General features: G+C 32.5%; 1 protein-coding gene across 2 annotated transcripts in view; it reads left to right on the plus strand.

The window, feature by feature from the left end:
- Positions 1–17626, plus strand: part of LOC111709817 (uncharacterized) — a 31023-nt gene extending 13397 nt beyond the window's left edge. For both annotated transcript variants that reach the window (XM_023483730.1, XM_023483731.1), the window contains exons 7-21: positions 5044–5221; positions 6254–6340; positions 7825–7900; positions 8056–8165; positions 10044–10187; positions 10536–10614; positions 11347–11431; positions 12114–12154; positions 12554–12626; positions 13567–13722; positions 14489–14573; positions 14937–15013; positions 15610–15817; positions 16077–16128; positions 17138–17626. In XM_023483730.1, the coding sequence (XP_023339498.1) occupies positions 5044–5221; positions 6254–6340; positions 7825–7900; positions 8056–8165; positions 10044–10187; positions 10536–10614; positions 11347–11431; positions 12114–12154; positions 12554–12626; positions 13567–13722; positions 14489–14573; positions 14937–15013; positions 15610–15817; positions 16077–16128; positions 17138–17218 (1532 nt within the window). In that variant the 3' untranslated portion in view covers positions 17219–17626. The remainder of the gene's footprint in view (positions 1–5043; positions 5222–6253; positions 6341–7824; positions 7901–8055; positions 8166–10043; positions 10188–10535; positions 10615–11346; positions 11432–12113; positions 12155–12553; positions 12627–13566; positions 13723–14488; positions 14574–14936; positions 15014–15609; positions 15818–16076; positions 16129–17137) is intronic.

Consider the following 17626-nt stretch of genomic DNA (forward strand, 5'->3'; position numbering starts at 1 on the left):
TACCTCACTCCCTTCCGTAACCCGAATGTATACAGTTTTACATCAAATCAGTCCATCCCAATTATAAAGGAGTGGATGACACAACATCTAGCCTCAGACGAATACTGAGGAATATGGTGAAATGTGGTGAGTTTTGTGAGAAGATGGTGAATGCTGCTAGCAAGGTGTAGGAGGTATGTGTGTATACATAGCAAGACGGCAGTGTCATCTTTCTTAGCTAGATGTGCTGCAGATTATTCGGAGAGAAGCATAAAGGGAGTTATATCCATCGCTAGGACCAAACCTCCATGAGAACTAACATGATTCGTCCAAGATAACTACTACAGCTTTGTTAGTGTCAGCATGGTAAACTTTGCACTGCCTGATCCTGTTCCTTCTTCTTGTTTTTCTTGTTGCAGAAAAATAATACCCTGTCTGCAGTAGCAGGAAATTTAAAGTGATTCTGTATATGTGGTTTTAAAATGAAACAAGAATAACTGAACAATAATTTATTACTTTAAATACAAATATATGAGTTCCACTCTTGAAAATAGAGAGCTCTGTGGCACTGATAGATTCGCAAGACTCTTCCGAACTAAACAAAAGTTAGGTTAAACAAGCATTTAAAGACCTCTAAGCTCCGGATTCACAACACAACTGGCGTGTTTGTTTACATTTCCATTCATCAAAAATTAATATTTGTAAACAAACATAAATAAGGAATACATAAAAAATATTCTGTTGACAATTATTAACCAGACAAAATTTTCATACAACAATAAGGTAGTTGCTAAATACGTACCGCTTCTCTCATCTGGATCAGACGTGACAGATAGGAGTACTGGGTTCGCCTGAAGCAGACCAGGGTTCGAGTATGATGATATGCACACCAGGAGATCCAGAAAGGGGAGGGACGTAACGAAAGTTTCAAAAGGGTATCTTCGAGGTTACAAACCCGGCATATTGAAGCCTTCCCCTCGAATCACAAACGATCCATATGGCCAGAGCTGTAACCATGTGCCTAAACGGAAGGTCTCTACCTGGAGAGAAACTGTGGGAGGCGGAATTGGCAATGAACTGTTTGTTTCCCGAACAAGACACACTGTTGTCTATGGTAAAGATTAGTGCGAGTGTATCCACGAAGAGAATGACGAGAGCTACCCAACAGAAGAGCCATTCAATAATTGCATATCCAAACGCACCTGAGTGTGAGACGATTACAGCACCAGGGTCTGGGACTAAATCTGGAGACCTGAACAACATGTCAAAGGTTTCTGACCTCAGAAGGAAATCTGTTAACATCAAGTCTTACCACATTGTCAAGAAGGCCTTGACTTATATTGAGGCATCTCTATCTAACAGGGTTGAGATAGCTATAGGGTACAAAGTGAAGGAAGGGACATTAAGAGGAATAGAAGATGAGATCTTCTCCATAGACAATGTTGAAGCTTTCAAATTCTGTGGTTGAGCGGCTCAGAGACATAATGGGAGACTTCAAGGGAGACCCTTTTATCAACTATGTCTTATGCTAGCTCTATGGGGAGCAGAGTGGGAATTGTGTACGACGCAAATGATGAAGATTGGGACTGTGAGTTCGGCAATGACGAAACATTCCTAGCAGCTGATAGCCAAGAATACCCATCCTGGAGTGCAGTTCCTTTACCCCCATTCAGGCTTCCTCCTGTTAATCAAAGAAGAGCACCAGTCAATCCCTCACATGAGCCACTCGCCCAAGGACCTGACAGAGACAAGATTAGTGAGTCTGTGATGAAGAAATATTATATGTGAGATTGAAACTAGACTTGCTAATTACACTTATACTAAACCTGGTCAAGCCCCAGCCTAAGGTTAGAGAAGTCCTCCTGTCGGCAAATGGGAACATAACCAAGATCACGAGAGAGGATCGTCCTATATCAGATGCCAAGATTTCTGCCTTTGAAGAGAGAGTGTAGCCAGAGTGATTGTGATAGCTAATGACACACTTAAATCAAGAAGTGTTAATGAGATGGCTAGTATAGCTAGCTCTAGCGAAGAAGCTATGTAACTCTTTGAACTGTCTTGGACAATCTTCATTATGGAACTCTATAGCTCTGTACAAGATGTTGCACAACAGGCTAAACAGCTCATACTTAATAGTTATTTATTTCCATTTGAACTTACGTATGTACAATAGATGGCTGGATGCTCAATACGGGTTCTATGTGTTCTAGCCCATGAGACTGTGAAGGCAAGTTTGACTTACCGTGACTTTATTGTGAACATAATAGTGTATTGAGTATAGGTGGCGACTCCAAGCTCGACAGCCTGAGAAACACATGTATTTCGATAGTGCAGCTGGGGCTCGAGACAGAAGGACTGATTGATCTCTTCATGGCTGAAGGGCCTGATGCAGCTGCTAAAGTAATAAGGGAGAGAGGACATCCCCAGTACTTTGAAGAAAACATGGAGTACTACCATGAAAATCATCTTACGACCTGGATCAAAAAGATACAGATAAAGAACCCAGCAACCTGGGACGTGAACCCGAAGGTAGCAACACTCCAAGAGCTTGAGAATTTACTCTCATACAAACTGATAGACCACAATGCCCTCAAGGCCAATAATAATGAGTAACAACCCTACGATTAACTGATATTATGTACATTAGCTTATTGTATCCATGTTAGTTTCTTCTACAAAAAAAAACTATTTGCTTTGAAAAAACTTAAAATACATTCAAGTATTGCCATACTGTTGTCTTTTTATTCCACAGTTTTCTGGTTATCACTGTAAAAAACGTAAAAAAAATGGGCATCCCACGCCACTCTTTTTTAACGGAGGGTCACATGAAATTACAACAGCAAAAAGTTGTAATCTCTGTTTGTCTGTCTGGTTGTTTGTCTGATCATAACTCATGAAACCCTGGACCGATTTGCCTCAAATTTTGAATGGGGGAACTTGGGAGACCCACTAGAATGTTCTTAGGTTAGTTTTGAGATTCTAAGTTTGGTAAGTCGACTTTAATAGCAAAAATTTTGTTTCCTGATTAAATCGTTCCAGTGCGGGTAAACGGCAGGATTAATTTTTAGTAACCTGGGCAGCGCTGGGTTTCCCAAGCTAGTATTAAATAAACCCTAGTTTACTCTAGTTCTGTATGCATTGACAGAATAAACTACAAATGGCACTCTAGTTCTATAATATCGATGGTTTAAGCTTGATTTCGAATAAGAGATGCATTGATAGAATAAACTACTAATTCTATGATATCATTGGATTAGGCTGGAGTGGAGTTTAAAGAAGAAATGCACATTAGAATAAACTCCTAATTGCTCACTATCTCTATAATATCGATGGTTTAAGATTGAAGTAAACAAAGAAGAGATGTATATGTAGAATAAAACCAATACATTTTCAATCCTTCAGATGCATAGTTATACCTTTCGTCATAGAAATGTTGAAATTGAGTTTTATGAAAATTTTGCACATAAAAGTTATCTCATAAGTAAAACACTGATTATTTTTATATTTTATTTGCTGTAAAAATTGTTTCATATTTTAAACCTATTAGTTCAAATTGGCAAAAACAAATATTTGAAAAGTTTTCCTGAAAAGTGTCTGAAAATCATGAAAATTAGTTCTAGCATGAGAACATTGAAATCTTTATCTTACATATTTCCAAATTTAACTTCTCCAATTGAAGAGTTATGAAGGAGAAAAAAAATGTTTTGAAATTCTAGTCATCGGATAAATACACTCTACGAGGTCACAAAGTGTACTAGTATACAATGTCTAGTTTTCTGTGATCAAAATTCAAGATGTCTTCTCAGGCAGAAAGCTTTTCTAATTAAATGCAAAATATCCCTCGTTAGAAATGTTTAATTATGTTTTAACAGAAAAAGCTACATGTCGTTGTTGTTGGTAAACAATGCACTCTTTTTCAGGAAATTGATAGAAGGCAGATATACCAACAATGATGACAACTCTGGAGTAGGAAGACGACTTTTAGACTTAAGTTTTGACTTAATAGTCCAATGAATGTGTGACACAGCAATTGTGCAGTGTAAACAGACCCATTTCATGCAATAAGTGGTTTAATAAGTTACTAGTAAAACTATTTGCTTTGTAACAACATCAAATGCACTTATCTACTGATTTTATGTTGTCTTCCTATTCCAGGATTACAATTGATATGGCTAAGAGAATAGGCAAACAATAACTTGTTTGCAGTTCTCTTCTGATTGTCCAAAACCACACCGGTTCATTTAGAAAGAGAACACATTAATATTTTACAGAAAAAACTCTTAACACTTCTTAAAATGCGAAAGTATTATTACTTCTTAAAATCAAATCAGTTTAGCAAATAGATTTTGAATCGCTGTTTTATGATATGAACCGGCGGTAGATAGTTTAGCGACCTCTCTAATTCATAAATTTTTTCTCTCTAATTCATAAATTTTGGTCCAAGGTCTACTGGAGTGTTGGTTCCTTCCCCATTCTAACAACCATGAAGGGGGGGGGGGGGGGGTTCAAGTCTATCATGAATAATCTTTTACAGAAAATTTTCAAGAATTCTTTTCATTTCTTTGATGAAGATTCAAAACTTGGATGAAAAATATTATTTATTACTTGCTTTTGCAAAGTTTAGTTATTAAGAAAATTCTTTTGCATTAAAATTTGTTTCATTTAGCATTTTCTTGTGTTCACATTGCACATCTCTTCCAACATCTTTTATTTTCATTATTCAGAAATACCATTTTTGTTGAAATTTAACACATTTTAGAATCCTGTTGAAATGTCACTTAATAATAAGGTCTTTTAGTTAGGTTATTATTACTACGGGTGATGCAATAACCTGGACACATGTAAATATTTGTCAAAAGTAAAAATATTTTTATTTGAACACTTTTACAACCTACTTTTTAAACTTTTTTCGGGATGGGTTCAAATATTTTAATGGTTTGGATACTTTTAAAAACTTGTACATTTATGCAAAACCATTTTTGTCTAAGGTCTAGCTGTAAATATAATTTTTTATATGCAGTTTAAAGAACAGGTTTTCGCAACTAAACGAAAGTTTTAATTTAGGTACACGTGGAGCCTCTAGGAACACAGGAAACTTATATTTTCACGGAAGACATATTCTAACTGCTTTCCTTGAAGACATGTCCTCAAGATTCGGGCTGGCCCGTGCCGCCTCCCTTACTCTGATTGGTAGTGGATCTGGAGCACGTGGTGTAGGATACAACTGTGATTATGTTGCCAGGTAAAACCGGTTTTCTATTCGTCAGAGAAAAGGGGTGGATACAGTGTGAGCATTGAATAACGGCTCAATCCAGGAAACTTTCTCCCCGTAAAGCACTCTAACTAATATAAATGATATACTGTATAGTTAAATACCTGGAGTACCAGTATAGTGGAGTCCTAATAGCTCCAGAATATACTGTTGAGTTTACTACCTGGAGTACCTGTATAGTGGAGTCCTGATATACTCCAGAATATACTGTTGAGTTTACTACCTGGAGTAACTGTATAGTGGAGTCCTGATATACTCCAGAATATACTATTTAGTTTACTATCTGGAGTACCTACATAGTGGAGTCCTGATAAACTCCAGAATATATTGTTAAGTTTACTACCTGGAGTACTTGCATAGTGGAGGCCTGATAAACTCTAGAATATATTGTTAAGTTTACTACCTGGAGTACCTGTATAGTGGAGTCCTGATAAACTCTAGAAGATAAGATAAGATAAAATAAAGTTTATTGCTAAAATAAATGTATCTGTATACAGATAGAGTTTACAATCACATAATTGATGATTATATTAACAGTACAAGTATAAAGCAATTGGGTGGAAAATAGCTCTTGGCTGTTTTGACTATTTTTTCCACCTAATTTTAGTAATAATAACAAAATATTTCAATTAAATAGATTTAAGGAGAACGATTATAGATCAGGGTGCAAATTTATCATATGCAAAATAGTTTATACATTAATTCGAATAACTAGAGTTTAAAGTAATTGTCTGACATGTACACAACAAATATCAAAGCATATTAAAACATATCTAATTAGTTTTACATGAATAGCAATTCGGTTTATAACACATTGTCCAATAATTTTCAAAAAAAGAATTTAGTAGTCTAGAATAGTCTAGAATAGAATATATTGTTAAGTTTACTACCTGGAGTACCTGTAAAGTGTATAGCTGATAAACTCTAGAATATATTGTTAAGTTTACTACCTGGAGTACCTGTAAAGTGTATAGCTGATAAACTCTAGAATATATTGTTAAGTTTACTACCTGGAGTACCTGTAAAGTGTATAGCTGATAGTCCTGACATGACTCCATGGTGGGTCAAATCAGAAGAATGCGCCAACAGGTAAAAACTTTATTTTAGAATCTACGTGGGAAAAAGTCTGTGAGGTACAGGGTGTCATGACACCTCGAGAAGAAAAGGGTTATTTTGTGATTATAGTTTCAAAAAGCACACTTGTACTAGTGGTTCACGACAAATGAACTGCACAAATTATTTCAAAGACGTTATTCATGAGCGTCTCTCAACTGTTATGTTTCGGGGGGACACCCTGTAAAATGTACATTGCCAAAAATTCCAGAGAAAAAAAGGTGTTAACACCACAATTCTCTGTTATTCAATTAGAGAGTAGAGGTCTATTGAGTTTAAATTTCAAAACATATATAAAATTCAAAATTGTAATCTTCATGTTCATTGACAAGTTTCTTCTGAGAAGTAATCATCATATTTGTATTACTTGTTTATTCCCTTTAAAAACATGAAAATGGAATTTGTTGAAACAAACCATTATCTTGGAAATCTTAATTGGAAACATTAACACAATACGGAGTAAACAAATCCACTAAATAAAAATGTTAAGAGAAGAAATCTGATGGTGAAGAGTGGTATTAGTGTAAGAAGGAGAAAGGGGAGTATATAAACAGTATTTAAGGATTATGAGAAGGAGGAAGGGGATTATAAACAGTATTTGAGGATTATGAGAAGGAAGAAGGGGATTATAAACAGTATTTAGGGATTATGAGAAGAAGGAAGGGGATTATAAACAGTATTTAGGAATTTTGAGAAGGAGAAAGGGGAGTATATAAACAGTATTTAAGGATTATGAGAAGAAGGAAGGGGATTATAAACAGTATTTAGGGATTATGAGAAGGAGAAAGAGGGGTATATAAACAGGATTTAGGGATTATGAGAAGGAGGAAGGGGAGTATATAACAGTATTTAGGGATTATGAGAAGAAGGAAGGGGATTTTAAACAGTATTTAGGGAATTTGAGAAGGAGAAAGGGGATTATAAACAGTATTTAGGGATTATAAGAAGGAGTAAAGGGAGTATAAACAGTATTTAGGAATTTTGAGAAGGAGAAAAGGTAGTATATAAACAATATTTGGGGATTATGAGAAGAAGGAAGGGGATTATAAACAGTATTTTGGGATTTTGAGAAGGAGAAAGGGGAGTATATAAACAGTATTTAAGGATTATGAGAAGGAGGAAGGGGATTATAAACATTATTTAGGGATTATGAGAAGGAGAAAGGGGAGTATATAAACAATGTTTAGTGATTATGAGATGGAGGAAGGGGATTATAAAAAGTATTTAGGGATTAAGAGAAGAAGGAAGGAATTAAGAGATTAATAGAAGAAAAAAGGGTTGTAAAACATATTAAGGAATTATGAGAAGGAGGAAGGAGTTTATAATCCATTATTAGGGATTGTGATAATGGAGAAAAGGATTATAATTCATATTTATGGATTATGCAAAAAAAGAAGAGCTTATAAACCATATAATGGGATTATGAGAACGAGTGGGAAGGAATTATAATCCATGTTAAGGGATTACGAGAAAGAGGAAGGAGAGAAGATATTCTGGGGAAGACAAGATGATGAATCATGTATTGAGGAAAACAAGGTAATCAGAAAAGAATTATTTGACCCCCAACAAGTTGGCGAATATAATGATTTAGTATATTTGTTTGCCACGAGTGTCTCGATATTTTCGCGATTTTCACAACACAGATATCGAAAAGTGATTACACAGTAATTATAAAAATTACATTATTTTAGTCTGATGTGAACTCTAGTGAGTTAGCGCACAGATGTGGAGTCTGGTCCAGATATTGGTCTTATATAGAGACTCCTTTCTTTATTGTGGGGAGTCAATTTGATCCTTACAGGTTAGTTTAGAAAGTCAATTCATTCCCTCCAGGTTAGTTTAGAAATTTGGTTCAATCTCTCCAGGTTAGTTTAGAAATTCAGTTCAATCTCTCCAGGTTAGTTTAGAAATTCAGTTCAATCAGGTTGGTTTAGAAAGTCAATTCGATCCCTCCAGGTTAGTTTTGGAATTAGTTCAATCTCTCCAGGTTAGTTTAGAAATTCAGTTCAATCTCTCCAGGTTAGTTTAGAAATTCAGTTCAATCCCTCCAGGTTGGTTTAGAAAGTCAATTCGATCCCTCCAGGTTAGTTTTGGAATTAATTTAATTTTTGCAGGTAAAGTTTGAAGTCAATTTAATTTTTCCAGGTTATTTTGAAGTTAATTCAATCCTTCCAGGTTACTTTTGAAGCCAATTCAATCCTTCTAGGTTAGTTTTGAAGCCAATTAAATCCTTTTAGGTCAAATTTAATCCTTCCAGGTTAGTTTAGAAATTAATTCAATCCTTCCAGGTTAGTTTTGGAATTATTTCGATCCTTTCAGGTTAATTTTGGAATTATTTCGATCCTTCCAGGTTAATTTTGAAATTATTTCGATCCTTCCAGGTTAGTTTTGGAATTCTTTCGATCCTTCCAGGTTAAATTTGGAATTATTTCGATCCTTCCAGGTTAGTTTTGAAACTATTCCGATCTTTCTAGTTAGTTTTAATATAAACTGTTTGGAAATACTTAATTTTAATTCATTTTCTCCGTGTAACTTTAGTTTAATATTTTTACCTACCTTGCATTTCTGAATAATAATTAGTCACACAATCTAGTTTTCCAATCCTAATATTTTTACACTCTAATATTGTAGAACTTCGATAGTTGTTTTATACCTAATATTTTTACACTCTAATATTGTAGAACTTCGATAGTTGTTTTATATCTAATATTTTTACACCCTGATATTGTAGAACTTCGATAGTTGTTTTATATTTAATATTTTTACACTCTAATATTGTAGAACTTCGATAGTTGTTTTATATCTAATAGTTAGAAATAGAAAAGATCAATATGTTGCAAAGATATATGGATTGGAAAATTAGAGTTTGTGAAAAGTAATTGGTTATCCTTAAAATATGGTTTTTCATAAGACCCCTTAACAGTGTAGAGACCTATAGTGGTGAAAGGAATTTGAAATGTTAAACCTTGAAAGGTATACAAGCATAGAAGCATAAAGGATTACAGGATTTCACTGAAAGAGATATTAACATTTGATGGAAAATATTTAAAGCCAGCTTTCAGGCTGACATTTAGGATTATTCTATTCAAGTTTTAAATCATTCATGCAGATTTTTTTTGCAAATGGCAAAAATTCTAAACAATTTTTTGCAAACTTATTTTCCTGGATCAATAGTTCATTGAAGATATTTTTAAACGTCGGTCATCTCAAAAACCTCATTATTTTTATTTTATTTCATTTTATTTTACTACTACAGTGTAATACATCCAACTGATCTTATTGTAAAGATTTTTAACCACTTTATCTTAACACATTGATTTAAGGTTTCTAGTTTTAAACAATCTTTTCCTTTTGCCCTGAGGGACATCTTTAAATAGTTAAATTGGTTTAGTTCTGTTCCTCTTCCAACAATTGGGTTGCTAAAAGGACAGAAAGCGTAATATCAATTAAAACTCCTTGCAAAAATGGCAATGCCCGATTTACAATGGTACCCTTAGCTTTGTCTGATCAATTATGAATTAGATATCAATGTTTATAATTTTGAGAACTGATTCTAGCCCAAGTTACAGTTGTGAATCGGACATTGCCATCTTCACATGGAGTGTCACTTAAGCTTACACAGTCCCTTTCACTTAGAACATAATTACTGTCCTTTACATTATTTGAATCTTTTATTTAGTTTTGCTGATAATCCCTGTATCCCGGATATCTCGGACCCGGAGTACGAGGAATACGAGTTAGCCTGGAGAAGAGGAACTGCAGCCTTATATGAGAGTATTCTTGCAGGACGACAGGATAGGAGCTGGTTCGTCCCGGACTGCAGGTTAGAATTAAAAGTTAATATGTTCAGGATTTTTTCATTTGAATAATAAGCTTGGGAGTGGGACGATAGAGATTATTTCTTTGACAGTTGGATCTAACTATAGGTTTGATAGCTATCTTGATTGTGAGCTAGTAGATACTAGGTTTAACAAACTAACTGTTTAGGTCACATAGCTATCTTGATGGTGTGCTAGCCAGATACTAGGTTTAACAAGCTAACTGTTTAGGTCACATAGCTATCTTGATGGTGGGCTAGTAGATACTAGGTTTAACAAGCTAACTGTTTATGTCACATAGCTATCTTGATGGTGAGCTAGTAGATACTAGGTTTAACAAGCTAACTGTTTAGGTCACATAGCTATCTTTATGGTGAACTAGCAGATTCTAGGTTTAACAAGCTAACTGTTCCAATGCTAGGATCCAATAAGGTAAACAATGAATTATCTAAAAGGTTTAGAAAAATTATTGTTATTGAACTCCTATTTAAAGAGATTCCCGAATCAAAAAAGTTCCCTTTGCACTTTTTATGAATAAGGCCAAGACATCCAGTTGGTTTTCTTTTCTTAACAAATGTCTCTTTCTAAATTCCTTTGTTAGGTAAAATAAGACTAATATACTAATGAATAGCTAATAGGCTATTTAGTTTACCCTAAAATTACCAAAATAAGTGAACGGTCCCTGTAAAGAAAAATCGGAATTCAAAAGGATCAAATTTCAATATAGATAACAGAATATCTTCAATCTTCATCCATTTTGCTTAAACGAAGTTAAATATGGTACCATTGTGAATCGATGATGACATCATATTGAATTTGAAAAATTGTCTATAGAATTTAATAATATTTTCAATATTTACTATTAAGTATTTTTAATTTATCAATCATCAAAAATGAAAAATTGTTTTTTTTATTATTCAATTACAGATGATTAATTTACAATTATTATTGACAATATGAAAACACAAACAAATGTTCTTCTATTTGAATTTTGAAATAAAAAAAATAAAAAATTTCTTTTATGAAATTTTCTTTTTCATCTTACCTTCTTGTTTCTATTTCTTTTATTTCGTGGAAATTATTTTGCAACATTCAAACAATATATTTAGAATTGTTTCTATTTAATTTAATTATAATGAAAATAAAATTTTATTTTCTGTTAAGACAATGTCACTTTCTGCATCTCTGCGACAATGGTTGGAGGATTCTCCTCTTCATGCAATAGATACAGTTGCAGGGGGGAACCAAGGTAGTTGATGTTATTGATGTTGTTGTTGTTGAGGTTTATGTTGTTTTAGTTTTAATTGTTTTTTTGAGTCTGCTGTTTATTGTTGTTGTTGTTGTTGTTGTTGTTGTTTTTGTTCTTGTTTCTTGTTCTTGTTCTTGTTGTTATTGTTTTATTGTTGTTGTTGTTGTGTTTGTAGTTCTTGTTAATGTTGTATAAAATAATGTTGTTGTTGTCCTTGTTGTTGTTATTGTTGTTCTTGTTTCTTGTTCTTGTTCTTGTTATTATTGATGTTGTTGTTGTTCTGGTTGTTGTTGTCTGAAATAATGTTGTTGTTGTTGTTGTTTTATTTGTTGTTGTTGATGTTCCTGTTTTTGTTGTTACTGTTATTATTGTTTTTGTTTTTGTTGTTGTTGTTGTCGTTAAAGTTGTTGTTGTTGTTGTTAAAGTTGTTGTTGTTGTGGTTGTTGTTGCTTTTCTGTTATTCTTTTTTTTTCTATCATTGTTGTTAGTATTTAAGTATTGTTAGTATTTGTTATTATTTTGATGCTATTTTTTATAAAGTAAAAAATATTTTTCTGTAAATATTGTGTTTATGTTAATATCATATTTATTGTAAATGTTGATTTCTATAATTTGAATGTTTTTTAATGTTTGTTGTGTAGATATGAAGTTTAATTTTTTACCAAGATTTTTTTCCCCGCAGAATGCCCTGGACCTGCCCCTCTTTGCAGATCCGAGTGCTCGGTAATATGATAAGAATTCTAATAATATCAAAAAATAACAATAATAATAGAAATAATAATTTTAATAATAATAATAATAATGATAATAATAATAATAATAATAATGATAATAATGATAATGATAATAATTATAATAATTATAATAATAATAATAATAATAATAATAATAATAATAATAATAATAATAATAATAATAATAATAATAATAATAATAATAATAATAATAATGATAATAATGATAATGATAATAATTATAATAATTATAATAATAATAATAATAATAATAATAAATGATGAAGATTACAACCCACAAACAAATCATTTATCAGATTTGAGACAAAAACATTAATGGACCTGCTAATGGATCTGGGAATTTGTCAGATATAAAATATAATTTCAGGCTTCAAGGTCCTTTGATTCCTATCCAAGTGTGCGAAGACGACTTTTACCTCCGGCATCTATTTTTCCCTCAGGTAAGACCCAGCAAACACAAAGCAGGGTTTAAACAGGATAAACGATATTTTTAAACCAAAAAAACCATTTTAAATCGGTTTCATTTTTGTTTTCAGAATTTGAAAAGAAATTAAATACAGTTTAAAGTCACCTGGTTTTCACTAGAAAGTCTGGATAACCCCGTTTTAACCGTAGTTTTGATATATTTGATAACGGATTAAATCCAAGTGTCATAATTATAATACTAATGCCAGTTTGTTTAATGATTTAAAATGGCGTTATTTTACTCGTATTATATAACACCCGTTAAAAACGCTTTACTATGAAGGGTTTATAATTGTATTAACAGTTTTCTTTCTACTATAATAACCAGTTTTAAATCAATCTAATTTCAACCAGGATAAAAGAGTTTTAAGGTTTCACAAAGGTTGTCTTTCAAAAGTTTAATTTTTCCTCAAGCCCCTTGCGTTGAAATATCAAGGGTTTACACCACTCTCTAAGAAATGTCAAATTTTCATTGAACAAAATTTGATGGAGCACCTGAGCCGAATTCTACTTAGAAGCTTAGCACTCGTCAAATTTTTCTTTGATGAAATTCAGCATTTATTTGCTCTGGACAATGATACTACTAAGTTGAATTTGGCTCCGGTGCTCCATCAAATGTTGTCAGGGGAAATTATGAATTTTTTAAAATGCATTAGGTTGCAAAGATATAGGAATTTATATGGAATACATGGTATGACTTTGCAACCTCGTAATTCAAATTTAAACCCTACAGAGTAAGAACATAATACTTGTTAGTTGTTTTGTTGTATAGAATGTTGTTTTGTTATATTGAATGTTGTTTTGTTGTATAGAAATGGATTTTAAGCATTAAAAAATTGCAATATGAACAGAACCTTAAACCTAATTAGTTAGAATGTTACAAATATTTTATTTTATTTTTATTTCCTTGTGAAGGATATGATCGCCAGTGTTGTGTGGATCCTTGGCTACATCATCCTGGATCCCGTGGACTAGGTAGAGATGTTCTAGGAGCTGGACACGGTGGGTTTGGAGGCCATGGAGCTAGGGATGGGTTCGGAGTCGGTTATGCATCAAGAGGAGCAGTCGGAGGTACCGTTTATAAAAATTTAGTTTTGTTGTTGTTGTTATTGTAGTTTTTATAGTTGTTGCTGATGTTTTTGATATTGTTGCTGGTGTTGATAGGGTTATTGTTGTTTTGCTTGCTGTTGTTGTTGTTGTTGTTGATGTTGTTGTTGTTGTTGTTGTTGTTGTTGTTGTTGTTGTTGATGTTGTTGTTGTTGTTGTTGTTGTTGTTGTTGTTGTTGTTGTTGTTGTTGTTGTTGTTGTTTTTAATGGATTTGTTGATTCGTTGTTGTTGTTCTTGTAAGATTACTAAAACATTTCTTTAGTTGGGAAGTTAAAATTCGGACAGCTCATCTTAACACATTATAAAGTAAGGACAAGAAAACTGTGGAATAGGATGACGATATTAAAACAATATTTGAAATTGTTACAAATAAGTGGTATTACTAGTAAGTTATTAAATCATTTATCAAGTGAAATAGATCTGCTTAAACTGCACAGTTGAGGTAACTATGTAAAGCCATTCCTTCACTATAGTTTCAGTAACAGAAAATATTTTCATTTACTGTTATAGCGCCGATATAAGGATTCATAATTCTAATTGGATAATAAGCTAGATAGAACAATAGATGTTACCGCCATGCAATTTTTATTGGTTGAGAATAGACACCTAACACATGGCTGAACCCTGATTGGATCAGGCACTAATGGACCTGGCATACAGGAGTGACTTGATTATTATTCAATGGTTTTCTGGTTCTTATCGTATTGAAAACGTCTTTTTTACATTCAGAAAGAAGAAATCAACTATGGAAGCGCCTGATCTATCTAAACTACTTGAAACGGCTTTACAACAAGCATAAAACAGAATACGCCAGGTAAAGCACGAACTAGAGATAGGTACCTTTGACTTTTTTCATTTAGTTCGTTCATCGTTTATGAACAACCCATTTCGTTATTTTCTTTTCATTTGTTCAAAAAAATTTATTTCGTTCGTTGCCAAAATTATCATTCATTCAATCTATTTCGTTCGTTTTTTAACTGAATTCGTTCGTCCAAAATTTTTTTAAAATTCGTTCGAACGATTTTAAATCGCTCGTTTCTCTAAACGATCCAAAAAGTGCGTTTATCGTTCTTTTTTTCCTCTGAACCACACCATACATAACGAAAAATTTCGTTCATTCTCAAAAATTTACTTTGTTCACAAAAACAATGCCCATCTTTACGATCCTTTCTTTAAGAGAATACTATGGTGGGTATGATGATGTGTACGCTGGTACTCATGGTATTCAGGGAGCTAGAGATCCAGTTTTTATAGGTATAAACATACAATATTTAATTATATACAGTGGTCGGCTATTATATTGATACAATGGAGACGACTTTTTATTAATAATGCTTTAATTTCTAACAAGCAATTAATTTACAAGTTAACTTGTAAACACAGAGAAGCTGTTAATTGACAACTTCTATAATATGTTGACATTTTTATGTATCTATTCTCTTCTGTTTTGAAAGATTGGTAGAAACTAAAATTAAAATAGAAAGTTATTATCATTGTATTGATATATACGCCGACGACTGTAGTAGATTTAATTCTAGATAAATTTGGACTATCAACATAAGGGGGGGGGGGTATAAGAAAACATTAATTATAACAAACATACATAATGTATACTTAAATGTCGTATTTTTTATGTGTTTCCCTGCACAAATCTTTATTTCTTTTTGTCGGCCCTGGCTTGTGTTGACATGCAAGGCAGCATTAATGTGTGATTTTCTGTAGAGGACGTTTTTCATCTAATTCTCTTCATATTGAATATAGAAAAAAAATTATTAATTCTGCACTCTTTGTCAAATCTTTAATCTTTCTTCATTACTTTTTTCGCAACTGTACATTACAATATTTATCAGGAGATGCCCGAGCTGTACATAGAACAAGTACAGGAGGGTGTACAGGAGGGTGTACAGGTGTACGCCGAAGGATCCCGTGTACAGTGGGCTGTACAGGAGTAAGAGCTCGTGTACCGGATATAACTGATCTGCTTGAAGATGATTATTATGATTATTATGATGATTATGATGGTTCCGCTCTCCTTGCTCGAATAAAAAATGCAGTACGGTAAAAATTTAGAATTTTTTAATTTTCTCGTTTTTCATTGCAACAAATTCAAACTTTGTAATCCCTATATCTTTGCAACCTGGTGGTGAAAACCTTAGATATTTCAAACTTAGACTACTTGATCTAACAGAAACTAGAAAGCATAGTTTGAATTATAAAAGGTCTATAAAATTGGGTTGCAAATGTATTTATCTCAATTCCTTTATACTTTAGATATTTACGCACACGTCTTCATTACATTTTAAAAATGATATTTTAGGCTTAGAAAAGAGGACAGGAAAAAAAAAAAAAGCACAGATAAATCGACCAAGGAAACCAAAGAAAATAAACCAATCCACCCTTATTTTTTTGAGGGGGGGGGGGAATCCGTGATTTTGTAGAATAAATAAGTTTATTTTTTGTTAAATGTTTAAGAAAAGTGAACTATTTTACATTAGAGCCCAACAATTTTACATTAGAGCCCAACAATTTTACATTAGAGCCCAACAATTTTACAATAGAGCCCAACAATTTTACATTAGAGCCCAACAAGTCCCAGTCAACAGGTTCTTCAAAACTGTTTAATACTGATGTTGAATACAGTTTAAATTCTTCAAATATCTAGAAGAGGAATATTTCCAATAAGTCCGAGGGTATATATATAAATATATATATATAGTAAATGCATTTCTTAGATCTTGAAACCTATTTCATGATTTCAATTTTAAACTGGCTGAAAGAAATTCTTTAATTTAAGGATATTTTCTTATCATGTTCAAATACAGCGAATAAAATAAATGATTCTCAAGTAATTTTTTACTCAACATATTCTTAAAAAGTAAAATCTTTTTTTAATAAGCATGCGGCGATTAGAGCCAACACAAATGTTGTCCTTTTATAAAAATATACGTGCTAAATTCCAGGAATAACTTTTATTATAGATCATGTAAAATATTTAGGATTTAGGGAGTGCTCGCAAAAAATAAAAAGGGATACATTTTCTAACCACGATAGAATTCGGGTTAAATCCTTGCAAATTTTAATTTAAAGATTATGATATTTAAAGTACAAACAAATATCCCAAATTGAATTCGACATTTATAACTGAATTATTAGTCAAAAATTGAATTATCTACAGTCTAGGTCAATTAATCAACTCCGTGAATTTGAACTGACTCTGCGCTTTAAACCATTTTCTCATTATAGATGCAATATATAGAATTCAAATTATTAACCATCAATCCAGAATTCAATTCGAGATCAGCCTATATCCCCTTTTCATTTTTCGCTCCCTTTAAAAATGTTAAAACAGGGAAAAATTTTCATTGTTTGTATGTGAAGGATAATGATGAAGATCTCGATGAACTTGATTACGAAGATTTTAGTGCTTTCACAGAACAAATAGAAACCTCGACTAAATAACTTGAATTCGTTGAAAAAATAAACTTTGTGCACGGAATTTGTAAAAAATAAAATAATTGATGAGTTTAAATTATAAATGGGAAAGTTTGAAAGTACATATCTAAAATATTGATAAAGGGACTAGGAACCAAATTTCATGCAACTCTTCATTTACAAAGTTATAATGGCGATTCACAACAGTATCTTATCTCACCTTTATCTTAGCAAAAATATCATCCATTCTTTATCTTTCTGAAAAATTAAAATTTTAAATTGCGGTTTTAAACAGTAGAGATAAGGAAGGAAGTTGACAAAATTCATCGTTTTTCTAAACAATAAATAAACATGACGATTTATTTCTCATTTGAAATGAAGTCTGCAGTCCCTTTAAAGTAGGCCAATTATAAATATATATTTTTGTCCATCATT

This window comes from Eurytemora carolleeae, unplaced genomic scaffold (genome assembly GCF_000591075.1).
Source record: "Eurytemora carolleeae unplaced genomic scaffold, Eaff_2.0 scaffold967, whole genome shotgun sequence".
Taxonomy (NCBI): Eukaryota; Metazoa; Arthropoda; class Copepoda; order Calanoida; family Temoridae; genus Eurytemora; species Eurytemora carolleeae.